The sequence below is a fragment of the Lissotriton vulgaris genome, chromosome 3_2 (genome assembly GCF_964263255.1).
Source record: "Lissotriton vulgaris chromosome 3_2, aLisVul1.2, whole genome shotgun sequence".
Classification (NCBI taxonomy): domain Eukaryota; kingdom Metazoa; phylum Chordata; class Amphibia; order Caudata; family Salamandridae; genus Lissotriton; species Lissotriton vulgaris.
The window spans coordinates 273,647,437-273,669,034 of record NC_141690.1 but is presented as its reverse complement, the minus strand read 5'-3'; the positions used below and the strand labels follow the sequence as shown (position 1 = coordinate 273,669,034).

At 50.7% G+C, this 21,598-nt stretch overlaps 1 protein-coding gene across 2 annotated transcripts in view; it reads right to left on the bottom strand.

Annotated features, from left to right (window-relative positions):
* LOC147725676 (uncharacterized) overlaps positions 1-21,598 on the bottom strand; it is a 225,664-nt gene that overhangs the window by 162,508 nt on the left and 41,558 nt on the right. For both annotated transcript variants that reach the window (XM_086964348.1, XM_086964347.1), the window contains exon 6: positions 1,727-1,800. In XM_086964348.1, the coding sequence (XP_086820474.1) occupies positions 1,727-1,800 (74 nt within the window). The remainder of the gene's footprint in view (positions 1-1,726; positions 1,801-21,598) is intronic.

Sequence of the window (21,598 nt, the reverse complement as noted above, 5' to 3'; positions counted from 1 at the left end):
AAAAACACTTTTGCCTTTAGGTTTAGGGCTTGGAACCTTTCTGAAAAATAAGGTTTTGCAAAAAACATGAACAAGAATTGGCAACAGGCTGTTAAACAACGCCAGACCTATTGGCTCGGTCAATTCTTTTAGACGTTTGCTGTCAACATATTCAGCAGGATTGTTACTAAGTTCCATGCTTGCAACTGAAACATGCAGCTTACCCCACGTCACAGGTTCTAGTCTCAGACAGCCAGACTGCCTTCCATCCTTCAGCGAGTACACCGAATGCAATTAATGGGTAATAGGACCACCGTTTATGTATAAAAATAGAGGAACAGTAGACCGGCTGCGCAAAGCAGGATGTAAAAAACAGTCGCATTGTGTGAGCCCCTGAAAGCCTCAGCTCAGAGCAGACTGAGTGCCTAGACACCTTCGGTCTTTGTGGAGCTAGGCCCTTCACTGATCTGTACATCGAGCTGGGTACTAATATGTGTATAACAAATATCAAAATATGAGTGTTAGGTAAAAAACGCACAATTTTATATTTTATTCCTGCATATCACAAACTAACACAGAATGCTCCAAGAGTCTTCCATCTTCAACCACTCTCGGCTCTTAGCCACATTTAGGTGTGAGAGGGCAGCGTGCCTTTGAGACCCCAGATGACCTGATAATTCCGTCACTGAGGCATTGTTTGGCCACATCTGAATGAGGATTAGTACTACAGTAGATTCACCTGCTGCAATTTAGCTGCCTTGGGTGCAGGAGCAGCACATAGCACAGCACATAGCACTGTAGATACATTTGTTTCTCGATAGGTCCCGCAGTCCACTTTGCTACCATAACGTGTCCCCAATAAACGCCACCCACCCATGGGGGATTTGTAGATTTGGGGTCAACCCATAGTTCAACAGCTCTACGTTGTAGCATGTAAATATTTTTAGGTTTATTAAATAGGTAAAAGTAGTAATATAATCTAAGCCTACATCTAACCTTGACATACAGAAACCACTCAAGTTATTACAACAGAAACATTTGCATTACCTATGCTACATCCAGTCAGTCAAGAGCTTTATTTTGCCACATTTCTGTACATTAAAAGCACAGCAGATAAAAGTACACACCACATTAAAAGGATTAAAGATACATAGGTAAAACAAAGTAAACCGTATTACATCTTGTGCAATTAACAAGTTAAAGATACACCTCAAAAACACAGCACAGTTCTTAAGGGCTAGTACCAAAGATTATAGTGCATGAAAAAGCAATATATCAGAGGATTGCACATCCAAAGTAAAAAAAGAAATTTCATTTCATATTGAATCCAAGAAAGATGTTAAGAGGGCCATGAAAACATAAGCATAGTGTTGAGAAGGACTAGGGCACTGGATTATAAAATCAGTAAAATCAATGTTTCAAGGGTTCACACAGTTCCGACTGTATGGTAACTTTTACACATGAATCCGGTTCACTGTACAGATCGGCACTTCCAAGCTCCACACATACAGATTGTGCATAAGAGCCATGGAATCTTCTGGGCCGCATACAATGAGAGAATCCTTCAAAATAATTTTAGTTAAGGCTGCTTCCTCCCTTCTCCATGTGGAGGTAATACTAGTTTACAGTGGAAGACACATAAAACCCTTCGATATAGTGTTTATTCTTGTATCTAATTCAGTACCATTATGCCTGCCTTCCCAGTATAAGTGACTTAAAATGGAGGAGACCACAGAAGTGTTCTTACCCGTCGTCGTCATCATCATCGTGGTCAGAGTCTGTTTCACTAACGTCCTCATACAGGAGCGGTTTCAACTTTTTCTACCAAAAGAAAGGAGGTTTCGTTGACTTCGGTACACGGTTGTTGCTGAGATCAAGATTCTAGTGCTACATTCGCCAAGTCTATAATACTATGTAAGATATTGACACTTTCAATCTGCTACCTTCTTTACACAGATGCCATGCTTTTTGGTCAGTAACAAGTAAAATAATCTAAGCCTACAACTGATGTGGACATACACAAACCACTCAGGTTATAGTAACAGAAACACTTGCATTGCCTATGCTACATCCAATCACCGATGACTCATCCAGCGTCTTAACCCTAGCCCAAATTAGGAGGGTCACCTTGAGGAGTCAAACTACTAAAGCGCTCAGGCTTCCTGGTTTGTTTAAGGACCAAAGTAAACCTCAAACCAAATGACAATTTTGTCACTGCTCAGCATGTAAAACTGATGAGTTATGTTTGCAAGATGATGATCATGCTTGTAGCAGATCTCCGATTTGGTGAGTTTCAATTGGGATTTCCTTTTCAGAAAGGGGACACTGTTCACTAGTCTTCATGAGGAACAATCTAGTGCCACTGTTCAGTAGAGGTCAGATTTTACGCACGTTAGTTTTATAATATTTCACTTTGAAGGTAGAACTGGACTTCATTGGTGGACACATTAAATGCTGAAGAGGCAATCTTAAAATGCACTCGGTCTCTCGAGCTCTCCCGGCAGACATTACATGATCAAACACTGTTCACCCTGCACTCTCACAGCTCTCACCATGCACTCATAACAGGCAGACTACGTGCCTACACTTACACAAACTTCTCAGCCTACATTCACACAGCTCTCACCCTGCGCTCAGACCGGCACACTATTTACCCTACACTTACAAACCATTCACTCTGCAGACCAACTGCCTGCATTCACACACTGTTCACTCTGCACTCCCACGCAGTTCACCCTGCTCTCACATAGCTCTCTCCCTGCACTCATACAGGCAGACCGCTCATCCTGCATTTATCATCCTGTACTCACAAAGCTATCTCCTGTACTCACAAAGCTATCCCCTGCACTCATACATGCAGACCTCTACCCCTACACTACACACACACTGTTCAACATGCATTCACACAGCTCTCACCCTGCGCTCATATAGGCACACCATTCGCCCTACACTTTCACACTGTTCTCCCTGCATTCATACAGGTGCATCGTTTGCCTAAATGTACACACTGTTCACCCTGCACTCACAGCACTGTACGCCCAACACCCACTGCTCACTCTGCACATACACAGCTTTTACCCTATACTCATACAGGTAGAAAGCTCCCCTGCACTTAAATACTGTTCGCCCAGCACTCATTTAGGCAGATCGATTGCCTTGAACTCGCACACTGTTCACCCTGTACTAGTCTCACAAAACTCACCCTTCACTTATACAGGTAGTCTATGCCCCTAAACTTACACTGTTCACCCTCACTCATACAGGCAGACTTCTCACCCTACACTTACACACTGTTCACCCTGCACTCGCAAACCTCACCCTGTACTCATACAGGCAGACAATGCCCAGATGTTCGATTTGGGGGTCTCTGGTTGGCACAGGTGAGTACTTGTGACAAGCAGGGACCCTCTCCTCTAGTCAGGGCAAGGGACTTACTCTTAAAAATAACCCCTGCTCACCCTCTAGGCGGCGTGGCGCGAGCAGACAAGGCTAAACTTCAGAGCGTTATGGGTTATGCATTTATGACCACATACAGTAATTCAATGACACCACAAATGGACATCAGTCTAGTTTTTATCAAAAATAGGTATTCTTTATACATCAGAAAAGACTTAGTACAAGACCCATATAACGTTTGTAGAATGAGGCCACAATACTATTTAGCAATAAAAGGAGGATTCTGTTAAAAATGCGTAGTTCTTGGTTCTGGTGCGCGTTGCGCACTCTTGACAAACTCTCACCGTTGAAAAACAATGTCAAACAGGTATTAAACAAGCGTTGCGGACTCCGGGGTCTGTGGCGTACACACTGCGGTACACGTTGAGTGACAGTACCTTTTTGCGATGAGGAGTCCGGCTCGAAGGCGGTGTCCAGGACGTGCAGGCAACACAAAGATGCTGGCGGCTCCTCTGCGAGGTGGGCCCCTGCTTTGGTAGGCGTCTCCGTGCAAGGCGTAGAGCAGGGGGGCTTTGAGGAGCGGGGCGGGCGATGCGGGTTGCCTTTGGCGGTCACCTTCGGATCGTAGCTGCTGATTCAATGCGGGCAGCGCGGCACGAGGCAGCCAGTACGAAGCGTACAGCCGGGCTCTCTCAGTGCAGCGCAGCCCCTGGGGATCACGAGTGCAATGCGAGGCGGGTGGTACGCTTCGTGCGTAAGGGCCATCCTTGGCTTCGCGAGGCACTCCGGTCGGCTTCTAGCGGTGGGGCGGTGAGACGAGCAGTGCAGCTCGAAAAGGGGAGAAGAGTGAGGCAGAGTGCGGACGGCCCAGCAGGACAGTTCAAGGAACAAGCACAAGCGTCACTGCAAAAGGAGGGGACGAGGCGCACTGGGGATCACGGCTACAGCGATAAGGAAGGGCAAAGTTCAGCAGGCTTGTCAGCAAAGGCAAGAGGAGTCCAATAATCCTGGGACTCCGTTCAGGGGGAAAGCTCACCCACAAGCCCTTGCAGATTGTTTGAAGCACAAGTAGCAAAAGTCTATTTCAGTCCTTTTCCTCTCCTTTCTCAGCAAGGCACCCACTGCAGGCCAGTCCCCCAGGTCAGGGACAGTACTCCTCACAGCTTCTTCCAGGTCCTTCTCGTCGGGCAGAGGTTTCTTCGTGGTCAAACAGGATCTAATTTCTTAGGAGAAGGGCTCCTATATTAATACTGCATTTCTTTTGTGCTTGCAGACCAGGGGGCCTTTGCATTGTTCAGTCCAGTTTTTGAGCACTTTGTTGTGGTGACTCGGACTTGTCTTTTCAGGGTGCATGGAAGAGAAATCAGACGCTCCACAGGAGGTGGAGCCAGCATTGAGGTGGCAGAGCACAGTCCTATTCAGAGTCAAGGGGCACTCCTCCCACCTATCGTGGATGTACTCTATTCACCACTTGGCTGCCCAGCCGGTCTCCTGGAATTCCCCAGCCCTGTCACTCACAGAAACCAGACAGCAGATACACATCAGAGCAGAGGCGGGCTGAAATGGTTAGGCAAGCAAATACCAGCTTTCTAAAAGTGGTATTTGCAAACACAGAACATTAAAATAAACCTCACTATTTTATATTTTATTATTCTGAGTGCAGGCATACTAAACTCGAATTTCTACCATGTTCCCTGAGTCTGTAATGGATCATAGGATGTAATAATTCCAACAGCCCATTCTTGCCTATGAGAACAGGTAGCCTTGCAATAGTGAAAACGAAAATGGCTGTAATTCACTATTAGGACATGCCACACACATCAGGGCGTGTCCTACCTTATGCTTACAATGCACCCTGCCATTGGGCCTACCATAGGGGTGACTCATATGAAGTAAAGGGAAGGTTTAGGGACTGGCAAGTGAGTGCACTTGCCCAGTCAGCATGACAGTACCAGACTGCACACAGGTTCTGCAATGGCAGACCCTAGACACATTTTACAAGGCCGCTTCTGTGGGTGGCACAACCAGTGCTGCAAGCCCACTAGCAGCATTTGGAGTAACAAGCCCTGGCACTCCTGGTGCACTTTACTGGGGTCTGACAGAAAACCAAAATAAGCCAATCATGGAAATCAATTACATATATACTTTATATCGTGAGCACTTTCACTGTGGCACTGGTTGGCAGTGGCACAGTGCTCTGAGCAGCTAACACCAGCAAAACACCTGAGGCAACTGCCTCAAAAATGGAAGGGAGACCCAAGCCAAGGATGCCAGGTCTAACACGTGTCCCCTCCAGCTGAAATGTGGGGAGAACTACCCTACCCCAGGGAGTTCTCATCACTAAGGCGGAAAAATCTGGACAGACAGTCAGCATTGGAGTGATCTGTACCTGGGCGATGTTCCACCGTGAAATCCATACCCTGTAGGGAAATGGACCACCTCAACAGCTTTGTATTTTCACCCCTCATTTGCATCAACCATCTGAGAGGCCTGTGGTCTGTTTGAACCCGGAAGTGAGTCCCAAACAGGTAGGGCCTTCGCTTCTTCAGTGCCCAGACCACAGCAAAAGCCTCACGCTCAATTGCTCTCCACCTCTGTTCCCGGGGAAGTAATCTCCTACTGATTAAGGCTACGGGCTGTTCAAAGCCCTCCTCAGTCATCTGTGAGAGAACAGCCCCTACACCATGCTCTGAAGCGCATGTCTGCACAAGGAACTCTTTGGAGAAGTTGGGTGCCAGGAGCACGGGCGCCGTGCACATGGCAGTTTTCAGGGTCTCAAACACTTTCTGACAGGTGTCAGTCCAAATCCCTTTCTTGGGCTGCTTCTTGGAAGTCAGCTCTGTCAAGGGTGCAACAATGTTGCCATACCCCTTGACAAACCTCCTGTAATACCCTGTAAGTCCTAAAAAGGCCCTCACTTCTGTCTGGGTCTTTGGGGGTTCCCAAGCCAGGATGGTTTCAATCTTGGGTTGGAGGGGCGTCACCTGGCCGCTCCCCACTTGGTGTCCCAAGTACACCACGGAACCCTGCCTGATCTGGCACTTACTCGCCTTGATCGTGAGGCCTGCCTTGCCCAGCGCCATCAACACTTCCCAGAGGTGGCGCAGATGTTGTTCCCATGTGACGCTGAACACCACAATGTCATTCAGGTAGGCGGCACTGAACTCATCCAGCCCAACCAATACCTGGTTGACCAACCTCTGGAAGGTGGCAGGGGCATTCTTCATCCCAATGGCAAAACCCAGAACTGGAAATGCCCATCTGGTGTGGAGAATGCGGACCTCTCTTTGGCCCCATCAGTCAGGGCGATCTGCCAGTACCCAGACGTCAAGTCAAACGTGCTGAGGTACCGTGCAGCCCCTAACCGATCGATGAGCTCATCAGCTCTGGGGATGGGGTGCGCGTCAGTCTTCGTGACTGAATTGAGTCCTCTGTAGTCCTCACAGAACCGGCGCTGCAGCCTTTGGGACCGAGACCACTGGGCTGGTTCAAGGACGACTCGCTCACCCCAAGAGCAAGCATCTTTGATACCTCCTCTTTGATGCAGGCCCTGACCCTGTCATTTACCCTGTAAGCCTTGTGCTTCATAGGTAAACTGTCTCCTGTATCCACATCATGGGCACACCAATCTGCGATTCTAGGAATCCAGGATAACGGATCAGGAAACTGCCCAAGCAACTGGCGGCAGTCATCCTGTCGCTCAGGGGTCAGGGTGGGAGAGAGGTTATCTCCATCCACTGACCTATCTTGCTCTCTGGCTACCAGGAGGTCAGGAAGAGGCTCAGTCTCCTCTTCCATTCCATTCCATCATCTGTTGCCAAGAGCATGCCTACTTCGGACCTCTCCAAATGGGGCTTAAGGCGGTTGACATGCAGGACCCGCAAGGGGTTCCTGGGAGACTGCAAGTCCACCAAGTAGGTGACAGGACTCTTGCGCTCCACAACCTCAAAGAGGCCTGTCCACATATCCTGGAGCGCACAAGGCTCCACGGGGGCCAAGACCCACACCTTCAGTCCAGGCTGAAGCTCTACCACAATGGCATTCTGGTCATACCACCGCTTCATTTGCTCCTGTCTGGCATCCAGATTTGCCTCAGCAAGTGCTCTGAAACGCCTAGTCTGGTTCCTGAAGGCCAGCATGTAGCTATATACACTCTGGGGAGGTTTCCTAGGGAGATTGCTCCCAGCCTTTTTTGACCAGACTTAGAGGTCCTCTCACTGGGTGGCCATACAGGAGCTCAAAGGGGCTGAACCCTAGAGACTTCTGTGGCACCTCATGGTAAGCAAAGAGCAGGCATTTGGCTGCATAGCACGCCATAGTTGTAGGTCGCCTTGCCTCTTTGATGATGTTCATACAGTCAGGGGCAAGTTGAGGTAGCCAATCTATGACCTCAGGAGCCAAATCGCAAGGCTCAACTGTTGCGGATCTGGATGCTGTATGTCTCTGAGTGAGGAGACTGGGTGTGAGGCGTAGCCGTTGGTGAGGCACCACTGAAAGTTCCAGGACCATGGTGTACCAAGCCTGTTGTACCCACGTTGGAGCAACCAGGATGAGCGTCATGGAGTGCTGCCGCAGTTTGCGCGCCACTAGCGGTATGAGCGGAGCTGGGGGAAAAGCGTACGCAAATCTGCCTGACCAGTTCATCCATATCGCATTGCCCTGAAACTGCGGGTGTGGGAACCTGGCGGCGAAGTTTTGGCATTTTGCGTTCTCCTTTGTGGCGAAGAGGTCTATCGCTGGAAATATGGTTGGAGTACTGAGGGGTGAATCTCCCAATCGTGCATTTGATGACTGTGCCTGCTGAGCAGGTCCGCCATCTGGTTGTCCTTGCCTGGGAGATGTTCCGCCATGAGGAAGATGTTCCTCTGGATGGCCCACTTCCACATGCTCTGGGCTAGATGAGATAGTTGCGGAGAGTGTGTGCCTCCCTGCTTCTGGATGTAATACATGGCAGTCATGTTGTCCGTCCGGATCAACACGACTTTGTTGCACAGGTGCAATTTGAACGCTTTCATTGCCATGAAGATTGCCATCAGCTCCAAAAGATTGATATGCATCTTTTGCTGCTGTGCCGTCCATAGTCCTTGCACAGTGTAATGCAAATGCTACTTACCAGTATGCATCTGTTCTTGGCATGTAGGGCTGCTGACATTCATATCTGTGCATAGTCCGCCACCTAGTGTTGGGTCCGGATGATTGCACATTGTTGTCCTGGAAGAGTCTTCGAAGTATCACGAGATAGGTGGCTCCTCCCCTGGACTACAGTGCGCATGGGCATCGCCTCCATCCCCAGATTGTTTTTAGCCATTGGCAGAGATGGAGTGAAGAAAGTGAGTGATGACCATGCTATGAGCATATGTGTAAATGAATAAATACTGCAGCTGCTACAGGCGCCGGGGAGGAGGGTGGGCGATATGAATGTCAGCAGCCCTACATGCCAAGAACAGATGCATACTGGTAAGTAGCATTTGCAGTTCGAGGCATGTGGGCTGCTGAATTCATATCTGTGCATAGAATACATAGCAGTCCCTCCATTAGCGGCGGCCGCCCGTGCCAGCTGCAGCAGTTTGAAAAAGCGTTTTTAGAACAGCCTGACCAACAGCTGCCTGCTGTTTGGAATGCACGTCTACACAGTAGTGCTTAGTGAAAGTATGTGTGGTAGACCATGTGGCTGCTCTACAGATGTCTTCTAAGGGAATGTTACCTAGGAAGGCCATAGAGGCCCCCAACTTCCTAGTGGAGTGGGCCCTTGGTGGGATAGTGAGAGTGCGCTTAGCTTTAGCATAACAGATCTGAATGCACTTTACTATCCATCTAGCAATCCCCGCTTTGGAGATTGCATTTCCCTTGTGTTGTGTGGCAAAAGCAACAAAGAGTTGTTTGGTTTTGCGGAAATCTTTTGTCCTGTCCACATAGTACATCAAGGCCCTTTTCACATCAAGAGTGTGGAGCATACGCTCTGCCAGCGTCTCTGGGTTTTGGAAAAACACCGGCAATTCAATTGTTTGGTTCATGTGGAACTGTGAGACCACTTTGGGTAAGAATTTAGGGTCAGTGCGGAGCACCACCCTGTTAGCATGTACTTGGAAGAAAGGTTCTTGGATGGTGAGCGCCTGCAGCTCGCTTACCCTCCGTAGCGATGTAATTGCTACTAAGAACGCAACCTTCCAAGTCAAAAACTGGAGTTCACAAGAGTGCAGTGGCTCAAAGGGAGGACCCATCAGCCTTGTAAGAACCACATTGAGGTTCCATTCTGGAGCTGGTGGAGTCCTTGGTGGAATGACCCTTTTGAGTCCTTCCAGAAAAGCCTTGATAGCAGGGACCTTAAAGAGAGACAGGTGCTGCCTATTCTGGAGGTATGCTGCCATAGCAGACAGGTGAATGCGGATGGAAGAGTACGCTAGATTACATCGATACAGGTGAAAGAGGTAACATATGATGTTCTGAATGGAAGCATCTAGCGGGTCAATGCTGTGGTCCACACAGTAGATGACAAACCTCTTCCATTTAGCCGCATAACAAGCTCTAGTAGTGGGCTTCCTTGCCTCCCGAATGATGTCCATGCAATCGGGAGGAAGATTGAGGTAGCCAAACTCTAGGACTTCAGGAGCCAGATCGCCAGGTTGAGCTGTTGCGGATCTGGGTGCTGAATGTCGCCATGGCTCTGCGTCAGAAGGCTGGGAGTGAGATGAAGCCTTTGATGCGGTACCACGGAGAGTTCCAGAAACGTGGTGTACCATGGTTGGCGAGCCCACGTTGGAGCAACCAGGATGAGCGTCATCGAGTGTTGCCTGAGCTTGCGTGCCACCAGCGGTATCAGAGGTGCTGGGGGAAAAGCGTACGCAAATCTGCCTGACCAGTTCATCCACATCGCATTGCCCTGTGATTGGGGGTGTGGGAACCTGGCGGCGAAGCTTTGGCATTTTGCGTTCTCCTTAGTGGCGAACAGGTCTATCTCTGGATGACCCCACTTTTGGAAGTACGGTTGGAGTACTGATGGATGTATCTCCCACTCGTGCATCTGATGGCTGTGTCTGCTGAGCAGATCCGCCATTTGATTGTCCTTGCCCGGGAGATGCTCTGCCATGAGGAAGATGTTCCTCTGAATGGCCCACTTCCACATGCTCTGAGCCAGATGAGACAGCTGTGGAGAGTGTGTACCTCCCTGCTTCTGGATGTAGTACATTGCCGTCATGTTGTCCGTCCGGAACACGACCTTGTTGCACAGATGTACTTTGAACGCCTTTAAGGCCATGAAGATTGCCATCAGTTCCAACACATTGATGTGCATCTTCCTTTGCTGAAGTGTCCATAGTCCCTGCACAGTGTAGTGGAGTACATGCGCTCCCCATCCCTGGAGAGAGGCGTCCGTCGTCAGGATGATCTGTGGGACAGGCTCTTGGAATGGTCGGCCCTTGCAAAGGTTTTGTGGATTCCACCAATGCAGAGAGTTGTACGCCCGACCGCTCACCAACACTAGGTCTGTCAGTTGCCCATGAGCCTGAGTCCACTGACGTGCAAGGCACTCCTGAAGCGGACGCATATGTAGTCTCGCGTGCGGGACAATGGAGATGCAGGAGGCCATCATGCCTATCAACTGCATGAACACCCTCGCTGGAAGCGAGTGTTGGGGTCTGAATCGTAGGATCAGCGCCTGGATACTGGCGATTCTCACTGAATTCGGCTGCGCAGTGGCTGCCAGAGTGTCGATCGTCGCGCCCAGATACTGTCGCACGTGGGCGGGCTGGAGATGGGACTTCGGGTAGTTCAGAGAGAATCCCAGATCGTGCAGGAGGTGAATGGTGCGTGACACGTGGTCTACGCACTGCTGTTCTGTCTTTGCCTGAATAAGCCAGTCGTCTAGGTATGGAAAGACATGGACGTGCTGGCGACGGAGATGCGCCGCCACAGTCGCTAGGCACTTTGTAAATACTCTCGGAGCCGTGGTGACCCCGAACGGCAGGACTCTGAACTGGTAATGCTGGTCTAAGATCTTGAATCTGAGATACTTTCTGTGGGAAGGATGCAGGGGAATATGAAAATAGGCATCCTTCAGATCCAGCGTTGCTAGGAAGTCCCCCTGTTGAAGCAGGGGAAGTACCTGCTGCAATGTGAGCATATGGAAGTGCTCCGAGTTGATGTACCAGTTCAGGGGCCTGAGGTCCAGGATCGGTCTGAGTGATCCGTCCTTTCTGGGGATCAGAAAGTACAGGGAGTAAACCCCCGTTCCCCGTTCTTGCAATGGAACGAGCTCTATTGCCCCTTTTTGCAGCATGACCAGAACTTCTTGCTGCAACAAGGTCAAGTGCTCGTCGGACATAGCACGGCTTCTTGGCGGTATGTCCGGTGGAATGGACGTAAGTTCTAGACAGTACCCGTACTGGATAAGAGACCTCACCCACCTGTCCGTGGTGATGGACCTCCACGCCGGCAGGAACTGCTGGAGTCTCCCCCCGACAGGTGTCGTGTGATCGGGGGGAAGTGACAAGACGTCACTGCTTGGTGGTGGTGGTGGACCTGGATGCATTGTTTCCACGTCCCCTGCCTTTGATATTGTTGCCTCTGTAGCCACCCCTGCCCTTGTTGTTGTTATACGAGGACTGGGTGTTACCCTTGTAGTATTGTGTGGATTGGGATGCCTGTCCCCTCGAGGTGCCTCTTGAATTGGAGCGGCGAAAGGAACCACCCCGAAACTGCTGACTTTGTAAAGCCCCCATAGATTTGGCAGTTTCAGTATCTTTTTTCATCTTTTCTAGGGAGGCATCCACCTCAGGGCCGAACAGATGGTCAGGATTCACTGTTTGACCCAATATTGTGGTTTGTATGTCGGGTTTGAACCCCGAAATTCGAAGCCAGGCATGACGTCTAAGTAACACACTTGTATTGATAGCCCTGGAGGCAGTATCTGCCACATCTAGGGCACATTTGATGGATGCATTTGTAATGAGTTTACCCTCCTGAATGAGCATCTCCCCCGCCTCCTTATATTGGTCAGGCAAGTGTTGTAGGATGGCCTCTAATGTGTCATAATGGGCCCTATCATAACGTGCAAGCAGGGCTTGAGTGTTAGAGATCCTCCAGATGTTCGCTGCCTGTGCAGCAATGCGTTTGCCTGATGCCTCAAAGATCTTGGACTCTTTGTCCGGGGGAGGAGCGTCACCAGTAGTCTGCGAATTCGCCCTCTTTCGAGCGTTGGAAACCACCAGGGAGTCCAATGGCAAGTGTCCCTTAATATACGTGGGATCAGTGGGCGCCGCTTTATATTTCCTGTCGATGCGAGGATTGACCACCCGCGCCCGGGTGGGCTCCTTGAACACCTCCTGTGCATGCTTCAGCACCCCTTTCAGCATCGGTAGTGTCTTGACTTGTTTTTCGGCTACCGAGAAGGTGTCGACCAAGAAGTCTGCATCCACGGGGTCTGAGTGCAGTTCGACGTCATGGTTCGCTGCAGCTCTCTATTAATGCATTGAATGCCGCCGAGTCCTCTGTCGGGGACGTCTTTGCGGCGAAAAGTTGTGTCCTGCCCCGACTGCGGGTCGTCTGTGTCGCCTCCTGCTGTCCAGGGCACCTGCTCCTCCTCTGGATCCGAGTACGCAGGATAGTTGTACTCGGCCTCTTCCTCGTCCACATCAGGCACGGGGGAATGGGCCGGCGAGTGTTCCAGGGCTTGTGGAGAAAGAGGTTCCATCAGAGCCGAAGAGTCCGCAGAGTACCTTTTGTTCTTGAGTGGAATCCTAAAAGGTTCCAAGGCCGGCTCCGACGTAATCTTTCGTTTGAGGAGCGACAATTTTCCGGTGTTGGCGTCGATGATCACCTCACGACGTTCCTCCACCGCAAGCGGCTGTAGCCGAAGCTTCGACACCACCAAGGCAGCCTTTGGCGTCAATACTTCCTGAGAGTGTCCGCTCTGCTTAGGCGCGAAGGCCTTCGGCGCCGACTTGGGAGGAAGGGTAAAACGGATGGGCGTTTGTTCCTTGGCAGGCTTCGGCGTGGGCCTAGGCACGACAGTGTCCTGGCTGGGAACCACAGTGGACTGATGGATCCGCTTTAAGGATTCTCCCACCTTCTTTGTAAGGGATGCCGAGGGCTGAACTGTCTCGAGCGACTCTTCGTCTCCGAGAGCCCGGTCGCCGGTAGGCCTCTTCTTCGGTGCCGACGCCCCATGGCCTGGCGCACCGTCGGCGTGACGCTTCTTCGAAGCCGTCTTCGGGTCCGCGACCCCTTTCGGTGCCGACGCAGCCGCGTCGGAAGCCTTCACCTTCGGTGCCGACCCAGAGGTCTTCGGGTCGGCCATTTTGGCGCGGCTCTTCTGGTCGGCCATTGACGCCTCCAGAACCTTCTTCACCAACGCCACTTTCGGTTTCGCATCCGAGGGTGCGAGACCAGTTGGCTTCACTTTCGGTTTCTTCTTAGAAATGTCCGTGACCGGGCCCGGAGGCGGGGACGTAGGACTCATAGTTAGATCTTGGGTAAGGCCCGAAGGCGATCCCTTGACCTGGGCCGTATGATGGGGAGTAACCCCAGAGTCTGGTTGGGGATGCTCTTCCTCCGAGCTATCACCCATCGTGGCACAAGCCAGATCATCGTCCCCTACCTCGTCGGAGGCTTCGTCGCAGGCCTCCTCATCCGCGTCGTAGGTCTCTTCCTCGGACACGGGGCCAGGGTCCGACCCTTGTACGTCGTCTTCTCCCTCGACCGATTCCTGGAAGATGTCATCGGGTGGGGGTGCCGAAGCCGACAATTGAGCCTGGAGCCGATTAGCTCGGCGAATCTTTAAAGTCTTCTTACTTCTAAATTTCGAACACGCCATGCAGGTGTCTTCACGGTGATCCGGTGACAAGCATGTATTGCACACGGGGTGCACGTCGAGGTGCGAATATTTAGAATGACACAGCGGACACTTCTTGAATGGAGTCCGCTCCATAGCAAAAGGTGTAGTGTAGGCCCGTCCGCGTCGAAAGCACGTGGAAGGGCAGCAAGAGATAGGAGCTGAGAGTCAGTAAGAAACCCGAACGCAACTATACCGACGCCCAGCCTAAAGACCTTTTGGTCTCAAGTAAAAAGTAGAACAACTATCTGTTCCGACAGAGGGAACCGAAACACATCCGAACCCAATGGCGGAAAAAAACAATCTGGGGATGGAGGCGATGCCCATGCGCACTGTAGTCCAGGGGAGGAGCCACCTATCTCGTGATACTTCGAAGACTCTTCCAGGACAACAATGTGCAATCATCCGGACCCAACACTAGGTGGCGGACTATGCACAGATATGAATTCAGCAGCCCACATGCCTCGAACTGGAGGACATACGCTCCCCAGCCCTGGAGAGATGCGTCCGTCGTCAGCACTACTTGTGGGACAGGCTTGTGGAACGGTCGTCCCCTGCACAGGTTTTGTGTGTTCCACCAATGCAGAGAGTTGTATGCACGACCGGTCACCAACACTAGGTCTTTTAGATGCCCATGAGCCTGGTTCCACTGTCATGCTAAGCATTCTTGAAGGGGACGCATGTGTAGCCTCGCGTGCGGGACTATGAATATGCAGGAGGCCATCATCCCGATCAGCTGCATGAATACTTGCGCTGGGAGCGATTGTTGGGGCCTGAATTTCTGAATTAGCAGCTCCATGCTGTGGAGTCTGGCAGAGTTTGGCTGCGCTGTTGCCATTAGAGTGTGTACTGTTGCCCCTAGGTACTGTTGTACATGAGCAGGCTGAAGGTGCGACTTTTGGTAGTTTAGTGAGAATCCTAGACTGTGTAGGAGGTTAATTGTGCGTGACATGTGGCTGGCACACTGCTGGGCTGACTTTGCTTGAACAAGCCAGTCGTCCAGGTAGGGATAGACATGGATGTGCTGTCTCCGAAGGTGCGCAGCCACAGTTGCTAAGTACTTGGTGAACACTCTGGGGGCAGTGGTGACCCCGAAAGGCAGGACCTTGATTTGGTAATGCTCATCGTTGATGGAGAATCTGAGATATTTCCTGTGACTTGGGTGAATGGGAATGTGGAAATATGCATCCTTGAGGTCCAGGGTTGCTAGGAAGTCGCCCTGACTGAGCAATGGCAGGACCTGCTGTAAGGCTAACATATGAAAGTGTTCTGACAGTATGTATTGGTTGAGGGGTCTGAGGTCTAGAATGGGCTGCAGGGAACCGTCCTTTTTTGGGATTAAGAAGTACAGAGAGTACACCCCTATACCTTGCTCTTTTACAGGCACGAGTTCTATTGCCCCTTTTTGCAGCATGGAGAGTACTTCCTGCTGCAATCAGTGCATGTGCTCTGCGGACATAGGACGGTGCCTTGGGGGTAGGTTGGGGGGGGGGGAGTGGAGGTTAGTTCTAGACAATAGCCGTATCGGATAAGTTGTCTCACCCACCTGTCTGTGGTAATGCCTTCCCAGACCGGCAGGAACTGCTGGAGTCTTCCCGACTGGTGTTAAATGGTCGGGGGCAGTGACAAGGCGTCACTGTTTGTATGGAGCGGAGGATCTGGCATTGTTATTTCCACGTCCTCTGCCTTTGGTGCTGTTCCCACGATATCCACCCCGGTTATTTTTTGTATAGGTGGTTTGCGTGCTCCCCTTGTTGTACTGGGCTTGCTGTAAAGCTTGACCTCTAGAGGCTCCCCTATTACCGGAGCGACGAAAGGAGCTGCCCCGAAACTGCTGTGACTGCAGAGCCCCCATGGATTTTGCTGTCAGGGTCCTTTTTAATTTTTCGAGGGTCGTGTCTACATCGGGACCAAAAAGGAAGTCAGGGTTAACTGGCTGGTTGAGCAAAGTTGTTTGAATCTCTGGTTTAAACCCAGAGATGCGGAGCCAGGCGTGACGTCTCAACATGACACTAGTGTTAATGGCCCTAGCTGCCATGTCTGCAGCATCCAGTGCACATTTGATTAATGCATTAGAAATTAACTTCCCCCCCCTGTATGATCATTTTTGCTCCCTCTTTGTAAACATCAGGCAGGTGTTGCAACAGTTGTTCTAATGTGTTGTAGTGAGCCCTATCGTATCTAGCCAATAGGGCCTGTGTATTTGAAATCCTCCAAATATTAGCAGCCTGTGCTGCCACCAGCTTTCCTGTAGCCTCCAAGATCTTTGATTCTTTGTCCGGAGGAGGAGCATCACCACTAGTTTGCGAGTTTGCCCTCTTGCGAGCATTGGCCACTACGAGGGAGTCCAATGGGAGCTGGCCCTTGATGTAGGTAGGGTCCACAGGCGCAGGTCTATATTTTTTCAATCCTTGGGTTTACAACCCTTGCCTTTGTGGGCACTTTGAAAATGTCCGTAGCATGTTTGAGGACGCCTTTCAGCATAGGCAATGTTTTTGCCGATTTTTCAGAGGTGGAGAAAGTATCAAATAGGTAATCTTCTTCCACTGGTTCTGCGTGCATTTCCACGTCATGGTTGAGGCCTGCCCTTTCTATTAGAGCATTAAACGCCGCCGTGTCTTCAGTAGGCGAGGTTTTGACATTGTAAGACTGAATGTCTGGTGCAGCTTGTGGATCATCAGGGTCTGCAGCATCAGTCCATTGCTGAGGTTCTTCTTGGTCAGTGTCAGTATGATGAGTGAAGGCCACCTGACCGTAATCATCACCCACGTCCTCCTCACTTGGCGCTGAAGAATATGCAACTTGTTGTGAATAACTCAACATGTTCAAAGAGAACTGGTGAGGTGGTGGAGTCTTTTTTCCTTTTAAGAGGGATTTTGTATGCCTCTAAGGGGTGTTCTGGTGCGATTTTCCATTTATGGATGGTGAGCCTGCCAGATTCCGAGTCGATGAAGAGCTTCGACTGGTTGTCATACGAGGGTTCTTGGAACATAACCCCCTCAGTATTGGACTTCGAAGGCGCGGACACTCTTTTGGATGGGTCAGTGCTTTTGTGCTGCTCGAAATGTTTGGGTCGAGCTGTTGGTGGCAGACCGTATTTAATTGGAGGGTGTCCTGTGGACGAGCCGACCTTTTTAGAGCTTGCCGTAGTCTTCGACTAGAGTTGCTTCGGCGGCTCACTAGCATGCTTGCTTCCTTGCGTCGACTCGCGCTCACGGTGCGTAACATGTATGGCCTTGGGCGTCGATGCAATCTGCTGTTTCGGGTCGGGTTTGGTCTTCGACTCGAGAGCTTTGCTCAGTAGCGGTTTGGACGCTGAAATTGTCGGTTCGACAGTCTTTTTGGCCTGGAGACTTTGTCTTGTCCCCATGCTTGGGCGTCAACGTTGACTGGTCGAAGTGACGTGCTTGACTGTAGAGACTGGCTTCGGCGCCCCGGTCTTCGAGGAGGCGCCACCTTGTGACCCTGAAGGGTTGCCGACACTCTTCGACTTGACTGGCGTCGATGAGTCTGATGGCGTCGATCCGATGACTACTTTTAGCAGTTTCGGTTTCGTTTTTGGCTCTGTAGGTTTCGATTTTGATGGATCGACCGATGGCCCCTTTGAAGTATTCTTAGCCGGGCCTGGACGCGGGGCTATAGAATGTGGAGTAAGATCTTGGCTAAGGCCTTCCGGCGATGCCTCGACCTGAGCCGTAGGGAGCGTATTGTCATTATTAGGCCCCGCTACTGCGGTTGGGTCTGGCTCATCGCTGGAGTCGTCCGACGGCCCGATGGCCTTTGCGTCGTCCCCTACCTAGACGACGTCTTCTTCATGGACGTAGTCCTCGTCCTCTTCGTCCACATCAAAGTTGGAGTCATGCTCTGACGCTGGGTCCGACTGCTGGTCATGATCTTCATCGTCGGCGCCTTCCTCGTCACCGGCCTCGAAGATGTCGGCGCCCGAGTCGGACAACTTCTACGCTGACTGTCTTGCTGCGCGTTGAACTCGAAGCGTTTTCTTCGACCGGAACTTTGAGCAGGCCATACAGCTGGCCTCGTCGTGGTCCGTGGATAAACATTTAGTGCACACTGGGTGCACATCAATGTGAGGGTATTTAGAGTTGCAGACGGGGCATCGTTTGAATGGGCTCCATTCTGTAGTCGTAGTTTGGGCCTTTGGTGTCGAAAGTCAAAAGCTGCCTTTGACGTCCTGTTTGAAGAACTGGAGAAAAATAGGCACCGAACGAGACAATACCGACGCCCCGAAGGCCTTTTGGCCATACAGCTGGCCTCGTCGTGGTCCGGGGAAGACATATTGCACACTGGGTGCACATCAATGTGAGGGTATTTAGAGTTGCAGACGGGGCATCGTTTGAACGGGCTCCGTTCCATCGTCGTAGTTTGGGCCTTTGGTGTCAAAAGTCAAAAGTTGCCTTCGACGTCCTGTTCGAAGAACTGGAGAAAAATAGGCACCGAATGAGAATACCGACGCCCCGAAGGCCTTTTGGCCTTAGCAAAGAGTTATAACAAAGTTTCCGAACTGGAGTCGAGAAAGTACATCCGAACCCAATGGCGGAAAAAAACAATCTGGGGATGGAGAGGATGCCCATGGCCACTGTAGTCCAGGGGAGGAGCCACCTATCTCGTGATACTTCGAAGACTCTTCCAGGACAACAATGTGCAATCATCCGGACCCAACACTAGGCGGCAATCTATGCACAGATGAATTCAGCAGCCCACATGCCTCGAACATAAGGAAACTCCACTGGCTGCCAGTCCACCAGCGGATAACATTTAAGACTCTGCATTGCACATAAGGCACTACATCGAGAAGGACCAAGGTTCTTAGAGAACTTGTTTAGATGGTACTCCCGAAACAGAACCCTGCGGTCAGCAAATGCTTAACTTCTGCAGCCGGCTAGGATCCATAAAATGAACTGGGGTGGAAGGAGTTTAGCATTTAATACCATCAAAGAATGGACATCTCTCCCGTTATACCGGAGAAAAATCACCCATCATTTGGAATTCAGGAAACAGCTTAAAACCTGGTTATTCCAGCAGTAGTATGGTTGAGTTCAGCACTATTTGGTCAGTTAGCGCCAAGACGCCTGAGGGTATTCGTGCGCTGTACAAACTTTATTAACATAACATAACGTACTGTTAGGAATCTTTGCACAACCCCTGAACCTCAGTCTGTACAATTCAGGAGTTAACCCATACCTGGTCAAAGCTTCCTTCATGTGTGGGTGCAGAATTATAAACTTCAGAGGGCAAATCTAGCAGTGTGTCCCGCCCCTCACTAAGAAACCGCCCCCACAACCCCGCTCCCCAATCTCTCTCAGGGACCCAGTGTGAAGACATGGCTACCTCATAGGCCTTGAACGACTGTCCTATGTCATCATTCTTAAAAAAATCTTTCACCACATCCTTTGGCATGTACACCCTTGATTCTACCTGCACAGGCAATGCGCTGCCACCAGAGGGACTAGTTTCCACATATTGAGGAAACAGATTGCGAGGACCTAGTGGCCGATATTACGGTGGAAGAGGTTGGAATAGCACTCCCAAAACTTCAAGCGGGTAAAGCCCCGGGTCCTAATGGATTCCCCGCGGAGTTCTTCAAGAAGACGGCAGACCTCTTAACTAGTCACCTTCTGGGCCTGTTCCAGGATGCTGAGAAGGAGGGTCACGTTCCCCTAGACCTCAGACAGGCCACAAGTGTCCCAATCCACAAGGCAGGAAAGCCCCCAGATGAGTGTGCGTCCTACCACCCCATCTCCTTGCTGAATGTTGAGGCAAAGCTTTATGCCACGATCTTGGCTCTTCGGTTACGACGCGTCATACCACACCAGGTACATATGGACCAGACAGGTTTCATTCCGTAAAGGGCGACTAGATACAATCTTCGTAGGACACATAATTGGTTGTGTGAAGTGGAGGGCAGGACGGAGCCTCATTGGTACCTGTCCTTGGACGCTGAGAAGGCGTTCGATGCAGTACATTGGCCCTTCTTGGAGGAAGTCTTAGAATTTCTGGGGTTTGGGCCCAAGTTTAGAAGCAGAGTTCGACTTCTCTACTCAGGCCCTGTTGCTCGAGTCAGGGTCAACGGGGCGATGTCCAAGGCCTTTACCATACAGAGGGGAACCCGACAATGCCCCCTGTCGCCCCTTCTGTTTGCCTTATCTATCGAGGTCGCGGCATGCGCGATTAGGCAAAACCCTAAGGTGACGGGTTTCCGAGTTGGACAGGCAGGACCGAAGGAAAAACTGTCCCTCTATGCAGATGATGTGCTGCTGTATGTGACGAAGTCAGAGACTACTATACCGGCGCTCTTTTCTGAGCTAGACCAGTATGGGGCTAGATCTGGATACCAAATTAATTGGCATAAGTCCACACTTTACGATCCCCGGGGACAGTCGAAATGGCCTGAACTACCAGACAGATTGCAGACGACTACTGTAGATTTCATGTACCAAGGGATATTCATGACAAAAGACAGGACAATAGCCTACGACCGTAATATTACCAGTGTGCTTAATAACTTTAAACTAGGCGCCAGCAGATGGCAGTTGCTCCCCCTGACACTTCTTGGGCGGGCAGCCATGTTCAAAATGGTCTCCTTGCCGAGATTTCTTTATGCATTTCAAAATGAGTATCTTCCATTACAGCACAAGTTCTTCTCAGAAGTGCATGCGGAATGGAGGTCCTACCTGTGGATAGGAAAGCACCCAAGGGTGGCACTGGCGACCCTACAGAGACACCAATATGATGGGGGAATTTCACTAACTGATCTGGAAGACTACTACTGGGCAGAACATCTGGCCCCCATCAATGACTGGGTCCATGCACCGGCTACACATCCCACTTACGCACTAGAAAGACACACTATGGACACGCATAACTGCCTACACTAGATATATGAGGGGAAAGGACGAAACAAGCTGCTACCAGCCACCACACTTACATTGGGAGCTTGGCAGAAGGCCACAAAAGCTGTGGGGTGGACTCGTAGGCCCTCGAGGCAGACCCCGATCTGGGACTGCGCATGGCTGAAAGATCAGTAAATTAAAAGGCTCCCGAGGCTGGGATGCTATAAGCATCTCCTCCTTGGGGGATGTGATAAAAAGCAGTACTCTGAAGTCATTTCAGTCCCTGCAGGCGGAATTTGGACTGCACCGCTCCCAGTTTTTCAAATATATACAATTTAGACATGCTTGGCAGGCGGAGGGGGCATTACAGGAGGCACTCCCTGAATATGCCCCTCTGGAGGGCCGCTTACTGCAGGAAAAGATCCCAGAAAAGGCTGTATCCCCGACATACAAATCCTTTTGCTTGACAATGACTCCCCAAAAAAAATTGCGTCTGCCTGTCCAGATGGGCCGTCCTAAAAGTGGACAAGGCCGTAACCCCAAA